At 40.6% G+C, this 15,336-nt stretch overlaps 1 protein-coding gene across 4 annotated transcripts in view; it reads right to left on the bottom strand.

Annotated features, from left to right (window-relative positions):
• FGD6 (FYVE, RhoGEF and PH domain containing 6) overlaps nt 1–15,336 on the bottom strand; it is a 122,696-nt gene that overhangs the window by 15,525 nt on the left and 91,835 nt on the right. For all 4 annotated transcript variants that reach the window (XM_045084826.1, XM_045084827.1, XM_013054194.2 and 1 more), the window contains exons 9-14: nt 9,707–9,757; nt 8,289–8,347; nt 8,135–8,206; nt 7,360–7,428; nt 6,743–6,826; nt 5,646–5,725 (exon numbers count right to left, since the gene is read on the bottom strand). In XM_045084826.1, the coding sequence (XP_044940761.1) occupies nt 5,646–5,725; nt 6,743–6,826; nt 7,360–7,428; nt 8,135–8,206; nt 8,289–8,347; nt 9,707–9,757 (415 nt within the window). The remainder of the gene's footprint in view (nt 1–5,645; nt 5,726–6,742; nt 6,827–7,359; nt 7,429–8,134; nt 8,207–8,288; nt 8,348–9,706; nt 9,758–15,336) is intronic.

The following is a 15,336-nucleotide window of genomic DNA, read 5'->3' as shown; positions in this document are numbered from 1 at the left end:
ATTTTCTTGATTTTGATGAATGCAGAGCAGGTCAGGAGATACTAAAAAACCACCTGCCTTCCCCACAATAATTATAGTCAGAAATTTACCTTCCTGCTAAATGGCTTAAGTGCCCATCAGACTATACACTCACATGGATATTAAAAAGTAGAAATCCACTTTACAAATACAATTTTAAAGCTAGTATGTTTCTCAAATTTTCATTATATACCAAGAATAAAATAAAATAGAACAGCTCTTATTTTTCTAAGCCCAATAAAACCTGCCTCAATTTCCTCTACCACTCTACCATTACTGTCCCAACTAGCTGCCGTTTATTCAACAGTTATTACACGTCAGCCAACTGTGCTAAATGAGTTGCAAATCGAAATTAAGAGCAAATGTCATCACATCTCATCCTCAGAGCTACCCCACAGAATACATATTGGATCTTACACCCTCTTTCCCCAATACCATCACTATCACCAACCAGCACCATTTACTGATAAGCAAGCTTAGGATTTGAAATGTTGGACAATTTGTTTTAAACAACAGGCTACATGACCTTGTATCAGGCCCAAGTGTGGCTAAAGATTGAACCCTTCAGCACCGTGTTGTTCATCTCCGTTCTCTGAACTATACTATAAGAATATAGGCTTAAGCTTCCAAGTAAACATTCATAAAATAATACTGTCCCTCCCTCTCTCTCCCCTTCCTCTACTTTTTGGTGGAAGAGTTAAAAGCAGAAAGGCAGATGGTTAATTTGAGAATTGCCGTCTGATTTTTCTGGAGCCCTGGGAGCATGTGGAATGTGATTTGACTGTGCAAATCATGTCACATATGCTGTTCTTTCATTTAATCATTCCTGGCTCTCTCTTGTGTGGGGATCTGCCAAAACAATGTTTACCAGCTCTTGATAACACATTTCTCACAGACCACACACATTTGCCTGCAGTATTGAGTGGAGACATGCTAAGTCTTCTTTTGTAGCACAGTTAGAAGAATCAGCACCTTCTTCAGTTAAACCCACTTAAAATACAGTTAAACCAGTATTCTTTTCTTTATGGAATGTGTGCATTACCCAGAAAGCAAATTTGTATTATATAAGCCCCATTCTCCCATTGATTGGGATGCATTCCAAAAGACCTCCAGTAGCAGGGATTGCTGGCATGTTAGATGTTGCCACACTATTTACTCCTTGTATAACTGTGGAATGCTATTCTGAGGTCTAAAGGCCATACTACACCACTCATTTCAATTCATCTGAGTTACATTTAGTGAGAGACTTCTGAGGGCAAGGACTAAGCCATGAAACTAAGCACATACAAAACACACCACTTGTAAGGGCTCATCTCTAATTGAGGTGAGACACAAAAGCAAGTACCTACTGCATGATACAATAAAGGTAAGGTAGACAAGAAACAAAGAAGTAGTAAATTATGTTATTTAGGCAGCAGGGAAAGCTCTGCACAGGGAATGAGTATGTTAGGACTGGAAGAACTGAGGAGTTCGACAGAGAACCTTGTAGTGTCTCTGTGCACTGGTGTCTGGCCTCCCAGCTTTGGTTATCTTCTCTAAGCTCATGACTCCCAAATATATGCGATGTCTGGGCTCCCTTTGGACCTCAAGATCCTTACAGGCACTGTCTCATTGATGGCTCCATTTTTTTCTTTTCTTTTTTTTAAACTTAGACTTCATGCCCAGCCTGGAGCCCAACTTGGGGCTTGAACTCAGACCCTGAGATCAAGACCTGAGCTGAAATCAAGAGCTGGATGCTCAACCGATTGAGCCACCCAGGTGCCCTGATGGCTCCATGATTGATAGGGACCTCATATTTGATATGCACATCTGACACTAAATTCCTGACTCTTCCCCCAACGCTGCTCCTCTCCTGGCGTTTCCCGTCACAGGGAATGGCCTGGCACTACCTGGCACAGTGTACCAGTCAGAGACTTGCTTTTAATACCTCTGGGTCTCAACCCTGTGTCCGATTAATCATCTCCTTTACTTCCCCTCCCAAACCATTTTCCACCTAGCAACCAACTTTTAAAAAGGCCAATCTGATCACGTCATTCCCTTGTACAAGCCTTTCAGTGGTTTCCTGCGGCTCTTTGGCTCAAGCCCCAAATCCACAAGTTCTGCCTCAGCTTTCCCCTGTCCCTCCAGGTTTACCTTGGCTTTCCCTTTTATTCTCTATGTTCATGCCATTTTGGTCTTTCAGTTCTTTGAATTTGCTATGCCCTCTCCACCTCAGGGACTTTGTACACATTATTCCCAATGACCAGCAGCCTTTCTCTTTCCTCTTTGCCTTGCTCTCCAACTCCTGCTTATCTTTTTTAACTCAACTGACACAGCAGGTCTTTCAGGTAGCTATCCCTGACTGCCCTTTCTCCACCAAAGTTAGTCCAAGGTTCCTCGTTCTACAGCCTCATAGCACCTGGTTAGTTTTCCTGTGTACTACTTAATCACAATAATAGTTGATTGTGTTGACATTTTGCTAAGCGTATGTCTTCCCTAACAGAATGCAAGGTCAGGGAAGGAAGGGCCCTTTTAATTCTCCACATTATCCTGATGCCTGGTCTACAGCAGACGCTTCATATTACTGAATGAAGGGATGAATTCCAGGCACAGGCAGCTGCCTATGCAAAAGGCAGAAGGAAGTGAGGTAGGCTGGCGTGCATGGAGAACAAGCAGATCCATGCTGGCGGAATATGCCATGCTCTGGTGGGGGTGCAGACGGGGAGAATGGACAGAGATAAGACTGGTGAGGCATACAGGACCCAGATCACAGAAGGCCTTCTCACCTCCTTCCTACATATTATACCGTACCTGTTCCCTGTGGTGGGGGGGGGGGCGAGCTCAGAAGAAGAGCATGGTACACTAGATGTATTCAATATGTGTTAGCTTCCCCTCCCTTTATCGAGAACTTTCCAGTTTTCTTGTTTTTCCTGCATAACCCAAGTTCAATCCATCAATAATCCTATTAACTCTCCTTGATTCCAACCATTTCTTAACATTCTAGTCCAAGAGAGAATCATCTAGCCTCCTACCTGGTCTCCCAACTTCTATTCTAATCTCTGATGGTCTATTTTCTATAAAGAAACCAGTGTCCTCTTCTAAAAATATACCTAAGATCACACCAATTTTTAACTTAAGACCCTCAGATGGCTTCCCATCACATATAAAATTCCAATGACTTTACTAAGGTCTAAGAGGCTGATCTGGACATCCACATATTTACCTGGATCGCAACCAAAGAAAGAAGGATTTACCATCATTTCCTCAATTATTTAATTGTTAATAAAATGGAATTTTGTTTCTACCAAAGCATATTTTTACTTAGGATATTTAAGTGCAACTGAAAACCTAACTTTCCTAAAGATACTTTCTCTCTGGATATTTGAAAATCACTTCCTTTCCTTTTTTTTATTTTCTAAAATTTTTTTAGATTTTAATTATTTATTGGACAGAGAGAGAGCACAATCAGGAAGAGCAAGAGAGGGAAAAGCAGGCCCCCCTCTCAGCAGGAAGCCCGATGTGGAGCTCGATCCCAGGACCCTGGGATCGCAAACACCTAACTAACTGAGCCATCCAGGCACCCAAAAATTACTTTCTTTTTTTTTTTTTTTTTTTTTTAAATATTTTATTTATTTATTTGACAGAGAGAGATCACAAGTAGGCAGAGAGGCAGGCAGAGAGAGAGAGAGGGGAGGAAGCAGGCTCCCTGCTGAGCAGAGAGCCCGATGCGGGACTCGATCCCAGGACCCTGAGATCATGACCTGAGCCGAAGGCAGCGGCTTAACCCACTGAGCCACCCAGGCGCCCCAAAAATTACTTTCTTGATATTAAGAATCAAGCTTAAGTATCTGCCAGGAGCCTGATGCACACAGGCTTGATGTTCCTTGTACTTTTGTTCAAACTAAAAAAAAAGGGTCTAGTTCCAGGTGACCAAGAGTTTACCATACTCTCTAAAAATTAATCTACAGGATGCTTCAGGTACCCCCCCAGAAACTGCTTGCTTTGGCAGGTAGATGGTTTCAACAAACCTCAAACAAACCCCATTTGTCTTCTCTTCCCAAGATCTGGTGTTAGGCAGCAGTGGCTATTCCATTTCATAAGAGTGACAATGACCCAGGGGGCTGCTCTTGTCCTGATTATGGGAAGCCAGACATTTAGATCTCAGTCCTTGACATCCATGGACATAGGCAATATTATAATGGCTGAAAGCATCACTTTCACCATCAGATATACCTTGGTTAAAACTTGAGCTGCAGGGGCACCTGGGTGGCTCATTGGGTTAAAGCCTCTGCCTTCGGCTCAGGTCATAATCCCGGGGTCCTGGGATCGAGCCCCACATCGGGCTCTCTGCTCATCAGGGAGCCTGCTTCCCCCTCTCTCTCTGCCTGCCTCTCTGCTTGCTTGTGATCTCTGTCCATCAGATAAATAAATAAAATCTTAAAAAAAAAAAATTGAGCTCCATTGTCTATTAGCTGTATAATCTTGGATGTGTTATTTAACTTCCCTGAGCCTGCATTTTTTTTCTCATCTGGAAGATCAAGACAACACCTACTCTCCTAGTTATCTTGGAAATTAAAAGAGAAAATGAATTATAAGTTCAGCATTGGGCCTGATCCCAGGTAATAAATGGGTCCGGTTGCGACTCTAGCTGCTATTAAAAATTCTGATTGATTTTACTGGTATAGACACAGCTGGAAGCAGGCTGCCTGCGTTCAAATCCTGGCCCTGACACTTAATAGCTGGGTGGCTTTTTTAACCCATTAAATGGGTATAAAATTAGTAAACTCACCTCATTAGGTTTTTACGAAGATTTAATGAATGAACACATAGAAAGTGCTTTGGATAGTGCCTGGCACAAAGTAAATGCTACGTAAGTGTTTGCTACTATTTTTATATTAAAGGTTAGATTTGAGAGCTGCCCAGACTTGCTATCCCAATCCAGCAGTGAACATGCTGTGGCTGCTAGTGTCTCTTCAGCCAAGTCCTGCCAAACATTCACTTTGGCCATGTGGCCAATAACTGTATGAGTCATATAGCTTCTAATTTCCTTGGCACTTCCTTTATGTAATGGTAATATATTTTGATTTACACGTAAGTCACTGCAGGTTCCATTTTGAGGCAACGTGGTATCATAAATAACAACAGATTTAAAAGTAAAAAGTTTCTTTTTGTATCCTGATTTTGCCAGCTATGTCCCATGAAGACAGAAATGTACTTTTTCTCTAACTTAGGTCTTCCTCATTTTTAATGAGATGACACCTACCTCGTAGGTTTGTTACGACCTTTCAATGTTACGTGAAAACTTCCTAGTGAATTATAAAGCACTAGGTGTCTTTAAAAACATTAGGTGCCATTGTAAAAGGTTTGAAGTAGTCACTAAAAAAAAAGAAAAGATCAGCAAGGCACTTTTCAGCATTATTATTCTCTTCACAGAATATTTTTATTTCTGCGCTTCAAACACATTGTTGGATCAGCAATTAGACATTTTACCTACATGGTAAACCAAGAATAAACTCCACGGTTTGGGGACTGAAAAGAAGGAAAAAAAAAAGAAAAATAGGTCTAGCAGTTTACCCAAATGTAGGAAGTGCTGGAGATGTATGACCCTGTAATCCTGGCAAATGTTCACACAGATTTCAGAAATTTACCTGGCTGAGAGGATAAAGGAGCGTTCTACACTTTCAATCTTTAGTTCATTCTGATATGCTTCTTGGGTGGGTTTTCTGACCTTAAAGAAAGCAAAACAGTTTCAGCAAATTCAGCCTATTGCAAATCTCTTCCCTGAAGCTGCTTAATGCCTTGGCTGCTGTCAGCCACCACCAACCTTCAGACTCAACTTTATCTACCATGACTCTCCTTCATCTGCTCTGTGTGCCAGAGTTAAATGCCTATATATACATACACATGTGTATATGTATACATACATATACATGCCCACTTTCCCACCTTCAGCCCGTTGCTCACTCCCTCTACCTGGAATGAGGTGCCTTCCCTGCATCTCAGTGTGGCCAAATGTGACCTATTCTTTAAGGCTTGTGGCTCTTCCTCCAAAGACTTCCTCAATTCTCCCTGTTTCCTAGCTGCTACCAGTTCCTCCACCAGGTCCTACTGAAAGCTGCACACTCCTTGTTTTCTGAGCACCCCCCCCATTTTTCTTTCTAAAAAGATCTTATTTATTTCTTTATTTGAGGAAGGGTGGTAAGGGCAGAGAGGGGGAGAGAATCTCAGGCAGACTCCACACTGACACGGAGACTGACTCTGGGCTCAATGTCACCACCCTGAGACCATGCATGACCTGAGCTGAAACTAAGAGTCGGATGCTTAACCAACTGAACCACCCAGGTGCCCCAGGACTCCCCAAAACATTAATTGTACCTTCACAGTGACATTTATTACTGTCTATTTTATAGGTATTTATGTGTGGTTTATTATCTTCCCGACTCTAGTTGCTGAGCTTCTGGGGGGGCGGAGGGTGGGGAGAGACAAAAACAATCATGATTCAACTCATCTTTGTATTTTTTACCAAATGTCTTACCATGTTTTGTTTATAGTTCTCAATAAACACCTCATGAATAAATGAATGTATGAGTAAATAAATGACTAATGAATGAATAAATAAACATATAAACAGTAACATAGGGAGAGAGAGAAAAGTCAAGTATGTAAGAAAGACAGTTATCTTTGGGCTTTGTCTCTAAATATATTTGGGTTAAGAAAAGAAACATCTTCTAACAGACGCACAGACCTTCATTCCAGCCAATGAGAGCATATTGTTCAGTTTATACATCCCAGACTGCATTGGTGTTGTATACAGCAGGGCATCGTTAAACTGAAAGTAGAAATATTTCATAGAATGAAGTAAAGCAAAAATGTCAGCTACCAAGACATTGATAAGACACCGAAATAAAAGAAAAATATTCCTTTCTTATTAAAAGTTCTCTGAATAAAAACACTTCTCTGAATAAAAACACTTATGTCTGCTTATATAAACTATGACCACCCAGAATACTTTATTAGATTAAAAAGGCAATTTCTAGAACATGTGCTTTCCTTCCAAGTTCTGTAACAGATATGTTTTCTGAATTCTAAATCCCACTAAAGTATTACAATATAAATAAATGATGGAATCAACTTTTCTAAGTGAGAAGTGACATAAACTGAATTCAAAAAGGAAATAATTTTCTGGTTCTACATCATGAAAGACTTTGTTTCCGTTACTTGAAATGCAAGTAAGCAAGATAGTCAGCCAAAGATCCCACTAAATCTCTCCGAATGTGTTAAGCTCATCTGTCATATACAAATGTCTCCTTCCATTAGGCAATTATCCCCTCTTCTGGCTCAGAAACACAGACAGTCACTTACCAGGAAAAACACTCGGGGCTGCATGACTTTCCGAGACAGCTTCATCAGAGTTCCCTCTTTGAGAAAAACCTGATTCACCCAAACAAATGCCCATTTAGTCCCATCATAACACAACTACAATATGCATATAATTTGTTTTTCAACTTTCTTTCCCCAGAATTTTTTTTGGCGGTAGGGCTGGGTGGACATAATTTCCATGTACTTTTTTACAGTCATGGTTTCTTCTTAAACCTTTGAAGGAGTTGGACAAGCCGGCAGTTTCATAAATCTAGTATTCATAAATCCAGTCCAGGGGTACTATGTGGTCTGAAATGTAACTGACTGAGTGTGTACTTGATCCTGAAGTATAGCCAATGTCCTGACAATTGCATTTTGTAATTTTGCTGAACTCATTCCCTAGGCCACTTTTGTGCTCTATGAGGAGCACCAAAATGCAGTTTTCTCCCTCCCCTTATAATCCCCTCTTACACTCAAGATCTTAACTGAAGTTGTCTTTAAAGCTGTGTGAGGTCAGTTAGTATTATACAATAAAATGATTTTATTTAATCAGTTACTCTGTGGGGTCCCTTGCCATTCTCCTAATTGAATTGTACTTTTTGTCACAGTGACTTAAGTCATGAATGTTTTGAATGGATAGAATGAACCTAGTTGATCCAGATAGAGACAGTGGAGAGTAACAACAATAACCTATTTTCATAACTGAAATGCAAAATAGCTATAAAAGGTGTCTAAGTGCATCACATTACATTTGCAAAAGGCAGTCTAAAACACTTACCCGTCCAGGCTGCACTATTTCATGGTGTCCATTTAGGCTGTACTGAATCTGCATAAGCTTCTGAAAGTTGTCCTACAGAAAGAGAAGGTGTAGCACATGAAGGCCTGGGCCCCCGGTTCAACAGTCTGTCAGCCACTGAAATCAAGATACTTACGCCTTGCTTCATGGTGTCATTGGCGTGGTTGGCGACTTCTATAACGATAGCAAGGGCATCTGAAATGTGTAGAAACATCAGGTTAGTCCAGTGGCTACAACATCAAGCAATTCCAGATGGCAAGATAGTGAATTTGTAACAGTGAGAAGTGCCACGGGAGCAGCAAGGTTAACTCTGAGTAGGTAGAAATACGGACAATGAGGTCTGATGAGGACAACAGCAAGGAAAAAAACAGGACTCATGGAAAAAAAAGAAGTCCGAGAAAGACTCTAAAGGAGATGTTACAGACATTATGTATCAACAGTATGTCAGACTTGCTTTGTGCTGAGCTTTGATTATCTTGTTGAAGTTTATAAGGATAAGGAGAGGACTTCACCCAGAAGTTAAGGACCATTCCAGTATGAACTGCCTTGGGAGAGAAGTACCCTGGGATAGGAAACCAGAACTATGAAAACTGATGATTTAGAGGGTCATGGCTTACCTTCCTTCTCTTAGTTTAATCCCGAGAGGGGAGAAATGCCACAAAGAAGCCTACTAGGCCTGAGATGATGACATGCATTACTTTGTGAACTGACTCTTGGTTTTGGGTCAGTTATAATCTCGGGCTCATGGGACTGAGCCCCGACTTGGGCTCTGTTCTCAGCACAGAGTCTGCTTGTCCCTCTCCCTCTGCTCCTCCCCCCACTCATGCTGTCTCTAAAAAAGAAAATAGAAAGGTGAAACACTTGCAAATAGATGATGTTAGAGAAGTAAAAATAAAATGATTAAGAGAGCAAATAAGAATCTTTACAAAATGGGTAAAACACCTCTTCTGTTTTGTAATCTGAAAATAAAAAGTATGCACAAGAAGTGTGACCAAAATTCAAAAAATTAATGGGATGGACATGGACTTCAAATTAGAGCCAGGGATATACCTATAGCATTTGAAAGAGGAACTTTGGAGATAAATAGAAAGAAACACAGCTATCTTGAACAGAATTAATCTGTGTATATGCGTGTATATATATAAGAGAAAGACACACACTTACACAGTAGATTAACCTGTGAATGTCAGTGAGTCCCTCGTATTATAATGAAGTTTTCCTTTAAGTGCTGCTTTAAGTGCTAAGGGGCAGAAGGTGGTAAGGCAATTGTCCAGCATTAAACAGTCCCAGAATATGCTATTTTAGACTGTATCCCTGATTTGTGTAGTTTGACCACTTCACAGACTCGTGATTTTTAAGCCTGAAATGACCTTGCAGATCAACTGGTTCAATCCCTGCTTTCAAAGCAACAGACATCTAGAGAAGGTGAATGTACCACTGGCACAGAGTGACTGAGCATAGAAGAAACCCTCCTCACTCCAGACAATGCTGGGTCCTCCAGCCAACTGTAATAAAAGAATTTCTGCAACAAATTAATACATGAACGTTATTTACCTTGAGTGTCTCTGTAATCTCCAGAGTCCTCTAGAAGATTTTTCAAATAATCTGTAAGAGGGAAAGGAATATGATATTTAGTAAAATCAAGCACTAAGGAAAAAAATCATTTCATCTTTCCTACTCAATACTTCAATCAGTCTTGTTGATTTATGTATGTGTTAGTTTAATGTGTGCTAACTTTCTAAAAATGTGAAAAGAATAAAGCCCTGACATGCACTTGAAATCAGGAATAGGCTCAGAGGTAGAAAGAACTGCAGGGGTCACATTGGTCATTTTCAAGAGGAATCGGTTACTGAGCACAGGGTCTCAGCAGAGCCACAACCTCTTTGTGGCAAGAGCTAGAGACTAGAGATCCAGGTCTCCTGATGTCCAGTTCAGTGCTTTTAGTCCAACACAGAGGAAATGCCTTAATTTCAAATTGGAAGTATGTCCAGTACAAAATTCTAAGCATCAGTAGACCGAGTGCCTAAAGGATTTGTCAGTCTAGGAGTCTAACGATCAGAGAATTGCAGAGGAATACAATACATAAGTCTAGAGCAGTTGTTCTCAAATGGGGGTGAATTTGCCCACCAGGGGACATCTGGAAATGTCTGGAGACATTTCTGATTGTCACATCTGGGGAAAGGGGGTGCTGCTGGCATCTAGTGGCTACAGGCCAGGGATGTTGCTAAATAATCTACAAATGCACAGGACAGCCTACAACAAAGAATTATCTGACCCAGAATGTCAACAGGGCTGCAGTTGAGAAACTCTGGTCTAAATGAAGAAGGTCTTTAAGTAAGAAGGTCTTTAAGTAAGCTACATGGTATACAGTCATTCTTGTAATAGAGAAAAAAAATTAATGCACTGGGTTATATTTCATGTCTTTAATACCAAGGGAATGCCATGGAATCTCAAGGTATTTCATTCTCTGTTGAGAAATGTTGGATGGCTTCCCACTGCGTCTCAAAACAAATTCTGACAAAAAAATCCCAAAAAACAAAAACCACACATACAAAAACCCCCCAAACAGAATCTGTTACCTAGAATTTAAATTCCCCTCCCCAACTACATGATCCCCACTCACTTTTCTGATTTTTTTTTCTCTACTACCTAACACAGGCGCTTTTGTTCTGACCAAAGTCTGATTCTGCATACCTTAGATGCTTCCCATGTGGTCCCTGGCTCCATACGTTTTGTCGTTGTCTCTAATGTTCTCTTCGGTTGAATCCTTTTCTCTGTCTCTGCATATAAAAATTCTACTCCTGGGGGCACCTGGGTGGCTCAGTGGGTTAAAGCCTCTGCCTTTGGGTCCTGGGATCGAGCCCTGCGTAGGGCTCTCTGCTCAGCGAGGAGCCTGCTTCCACCCCTCTCTCTGCCTGCTTCTCTGCCTACTTGTGATCTCTGTCAAATAAATAAATAAAATCCTTAAAAAAAAAATTCTACTCCTGTATTTCAAGGTTCATCTCAAATTCCTCCCCTCTTTTCAAACTTTCCATTTGAAAGAAATATTCTCTCCCTTTGAAAAATAGATTACACAGTAGTTACTTTATATCTTCTATCATTTTCTCATGAGACTCAAAGCTCCTTGTGGGCAGGACCCATATCTGATTCTTAGCACTTAGTGAGGGCCTTTGCATACATGGGACAAGAAATGCTTAATGGATAAAAATATAAATAATTTTCTTAGACCAGGATTGTGTTTGGGTCAAAGGCAATAAAGGCTGAAAGCAATCCTAATGCCAGTGGAAGTTGAGAAAATAAAAAGAGGAAAGGTACAGCAAGAGACTGCATTTTTATCAGAATCAATCTCCATTCAGCAGCATTATGGAACAGGTGTAATTTCATGCATGGATTGATGAAGTCATGCTCAAAGACACAAAGGAAAACTTGGGTGTTAGTGTCAGCTATTTAAACTCAATAGATCACACACACACACACCCACTGTTGAAACTCTGTACATCTTTGAGACAGTGATACAAGAACCTGTATGAGTCTAGACATGCACACTGTAAATATCCACCACTGGCAACAAGCCCTGGAGAGACACTGCGTATGAGGACATGGAGTTTCTGTGTACCATGGAATAAGTTCCATCTTGCCAGAGACCATCACTAGCAATTCAGTTCTTAAAGCAATCTGAATGCACAAGTTGGACAGTATGCTACCAATCACATGGATAAGAAAACCACAAAAATTAACAAAATGCCCTCTTTACACTTAGATGACTTTGCTTCACCTGGAGATGTTAAATTAACCTAATCTCACTCTGACCCCACTCGGAATGCAATCCATTTATAAGCCATGTTTGGTGAGTCCAAATATTTAACTTTTCTATGCAAGTGATAGGGCTAAGGAGAAAAACCTACTCCTCTTACATGTTCTTCATATCTAGGCTGTCTCCTTGATCAAAAGTGATGTTCCTTAAAGCTTCTGGTCAGGTGAAGACTGTGGAAAGGAAAGCAAATTTACCTAAGTATCAGATTCATGTCAAGTTCCTACTTTGTCTTTGACTTTTGTTCTTTAATAGAGAAGTATACCCAAGCAAACGGGCATGTTTCTCTAAACCAAGAGAGCTCTATGGAAGATGTCCGTATTAGGAAATACTGACCTCAGAATCATGGGGCTGAGTCTGATAAGCCTGAGTTTCATTTTTGTTCCCTGAGCTCAAGTTCAGCTGCTGCCTGCCATCCTGAACTTTCAGGAACAGAGTGGAAATACAAAATTGGCTGATTGGAAAACCCACCACTAACATGTTGCAAAATCACACTTTTAACCAAGGAGGTGCCCTATTGGCAGGGCACTCTGATACAGGATATCGTTTTGAGAACTTCCACCTTTTCCAGGAAGACAAGACCCCCCTCAGTTCAGAATCACTCAGTGCCTTAACTGCAGAATGAGAAGAATGTGACCAATCGGCCTCTGAGTCAGACGGGAGGAGCACTGAAACCACCAGCTGCCCCAGTGACTGCTATAACCCAGGTGAAGCCCAGGAACAGAGACTAGACAGACACGCTTGTGTGAGTCATAGGGAATTCTTACTTTGTACCATTTAGAACCTAGTATCCTGGATGAGTTTCCCGAGAAACAGTGACAACACAGTAGTCATTTCGATGTGCCATATTAGACTTAACAGTATTCCATGACTTTCCTGCTTCTGCCAAACCAAACTAGGCATTTTTTAAAACTTCACTAATAAAAAATGCTTCAAATGCTGTTAAAGTTATTCATAGTAAAGATAAAAAAAAAGTTGACTGCAGCGAGCATGGGTACCATAAAATGTACTTTCTGGCCACCAGGTGGCATCGTTGATTAATAAAAGTTAATTAACCCTATTATCACCATTAGAAGCACAACATATATGACAACAGAGTTAAGAATAAGGGCATAGCAAATACTATATCTTGTGAGAGGTCTAAGTTCCATGTATGTATATATATATGTAGGGTCTTAGTAAGTCTTATCACCCTGCTTACCTAATCAAAAAATAATCAACTTAAAGCAGAAAACTGTTCAGAACTACATTAACCTTTCCTAAAAATGAGTCATCTGTGGGATTCTGGGACATTAATTCAACAACAATCTGCCAGATTCCTGGACGGCGTGCTGAGAAACGGTTGGTGGCAGGGCACAGAGGAAATGAGCATACTGGACAATAACGTTCCAAAGTCCAGAGTTTTGAATTTGAGGATGTGTCTTGCTTTGTATTCCCCACATTTCTTCTTTCCTTCTTCAATATGTAATGAGATCAGTGACACATCCAGAATTATGGGATCCAGAGAAAAGTAAGTCTAGTCAATAAGCTCCTTTGCCAAAGATTCAAATTTTAAAAGAAGCAACTAAGAACAAGCCTGACTTCTGAAACAAAGTACAGATTATGTTAAACACCAAAAATAAAGGCCAGGTGTCACGTTGCAAGACACACTGCTGCCATCTTCAAAGCAGCCTGAGGAAGTGGTCAAGAGCCCTCACTGAGAGTGAGAGGATAGATTCTTAACCATCCAGCTACCTTTAGCCAAGGCAGGGGACTTTGGCCATGCCCTGTAGCATTTCTGTGTGTCAACATCCTCATACGTAGAAGAAAGTAAGGCGGGGGCGCCTGGGTGGCTCAGTGAGTTAAAGCCTCTGCTTTCGGTTCGGGTCATGGTTCCAGGGTCCTGGGATTGAGCCCTGCATCGGGCTCTCTGCTCATCAGGGAAGACTGCCTCCCTTCCTCTCTCTCTGCCTACTTGTGATCTCTGTCTGTCAAATAAATAAATAAAATCTTAAAAAAAAAAAAAGACCAGACTGGAAAACTGTAATGATTAACATTCTAATTCATTAAGAAGCATATATATTTTTTAAGATTTTATTTGTTTGTCAGAAAAAGAGAGCACAAGCAAGGAGAATAGGAGGCAGAGGGAGGAGCAGGCTCCCCACCTTGCAGGGAGCCCACTACGGGACTTGATCCCAGGACCCTCCCTGAATCATGACTGAAGCTGAAGGCAGATGCTTAACTGACTGAGCCAGCCAGGCATCCCTATGAAGCATTTTTTGTTTTTGTTTTAATTTTAAAATGTATTATAGGAAATTTGGAAAACTAAATAATGGAGAAAACTCAAACTATGCACATCTCTCTAAAATAACTATCATGGGGGCGCCTGGGTGGCTCAGTGGATTAAGCCTCTGCCTTCAGCTCGGGTTGTGATCTCAGGGTCTTGGGATAGAGCCACGCATGGCATTGGGCTCTCTGCTCAGCGGGAAGCCTGCTTCCCCCCTCTGTCTCTGCCTGCCTCTCTGCCTACTTGTGATCTCTCTCTCTCTGTCAAGTAAATAAAGAAAATCTTTTAAAAAATAACTATTATGATTTAAAAGTATTTCCTTCTGTTTTTATAAATCCTTGATTTTACTTAATTTTAATAACATGAAGGATTTTATAGCCCACATCAAGTATTCTAGCCCACATATTCCCCCCCCCCCACAGGAATAGCTAAACATTATCCCATGATAGGGATATATTACTCCCTACTTAGGTACCGTATTAGATTTTTAGGTCATTTTAAAGTTATCTTGTTTTGGCTATTATAAATAAGATAGGCCATATATTCCAATTTGCCCATAATGATACTGCTGTATACCTACTGCACTCTTGAAAGTTACTGGGCCTGAATAATGAACTGTGTAATCATTTTAATTATAAGTAAACTGATCAGAATCTTAATATATTTGTCTATTTCCAGAGTTCAGACTATTTCCTGATCAGTGAGAATAAAGTTTTTTTTTTAATACTGATAAGCAGGGGTGCCTGGGTGGTTTAGTTGGTTAGGCGTCTGCCTTTGGCTCAGCTCATGATCCCAGTGTCCTGGGATGGAGCCCCACATCAGGCTTCCTGCTAGGTGGCGAGTCTGCTTCTCTCTCTGCCTCTGCCTGCCCCTTTGCCTACTTGTGCTCCCTCTGTCAAATAAATAAGTAAAATCTTTAAATATTAAAAAAAAAAATACTGGTAAATATTTATCATGAGAAACCTTCCTTAAAGGGATATACCAATTTAAAATATTATAAATAAATGAGAATATCAATTTCACCAAAATGATCCAGTTATGTGTATTGTAGTTTTTTTACTGATGTAGCAGTAAACTGAAACCTTGTTTTATTTTTATTTATTTATT

Source organism: Mustela putorius, unplaced genomic scaffold (genome assembly GCF_011764305.1).
Source record: "Mustela putorius furo isolate JIRA1106 unplaced genomic scaffold, ASM1176430v1.1 tig00000788_pilon_pilon_pilon, whole genome shotgun sequence".
NCBI classification, from domain to species: domain Eukaryota; kingdom Metazoa; phylum Chordata; class Mammalia; order Carnivora; family Mustelidae; genus Mustela; species Mustela putorius.
This window is presented reverse-complemented; position numbering and strand designations above follow the sequence as displayed.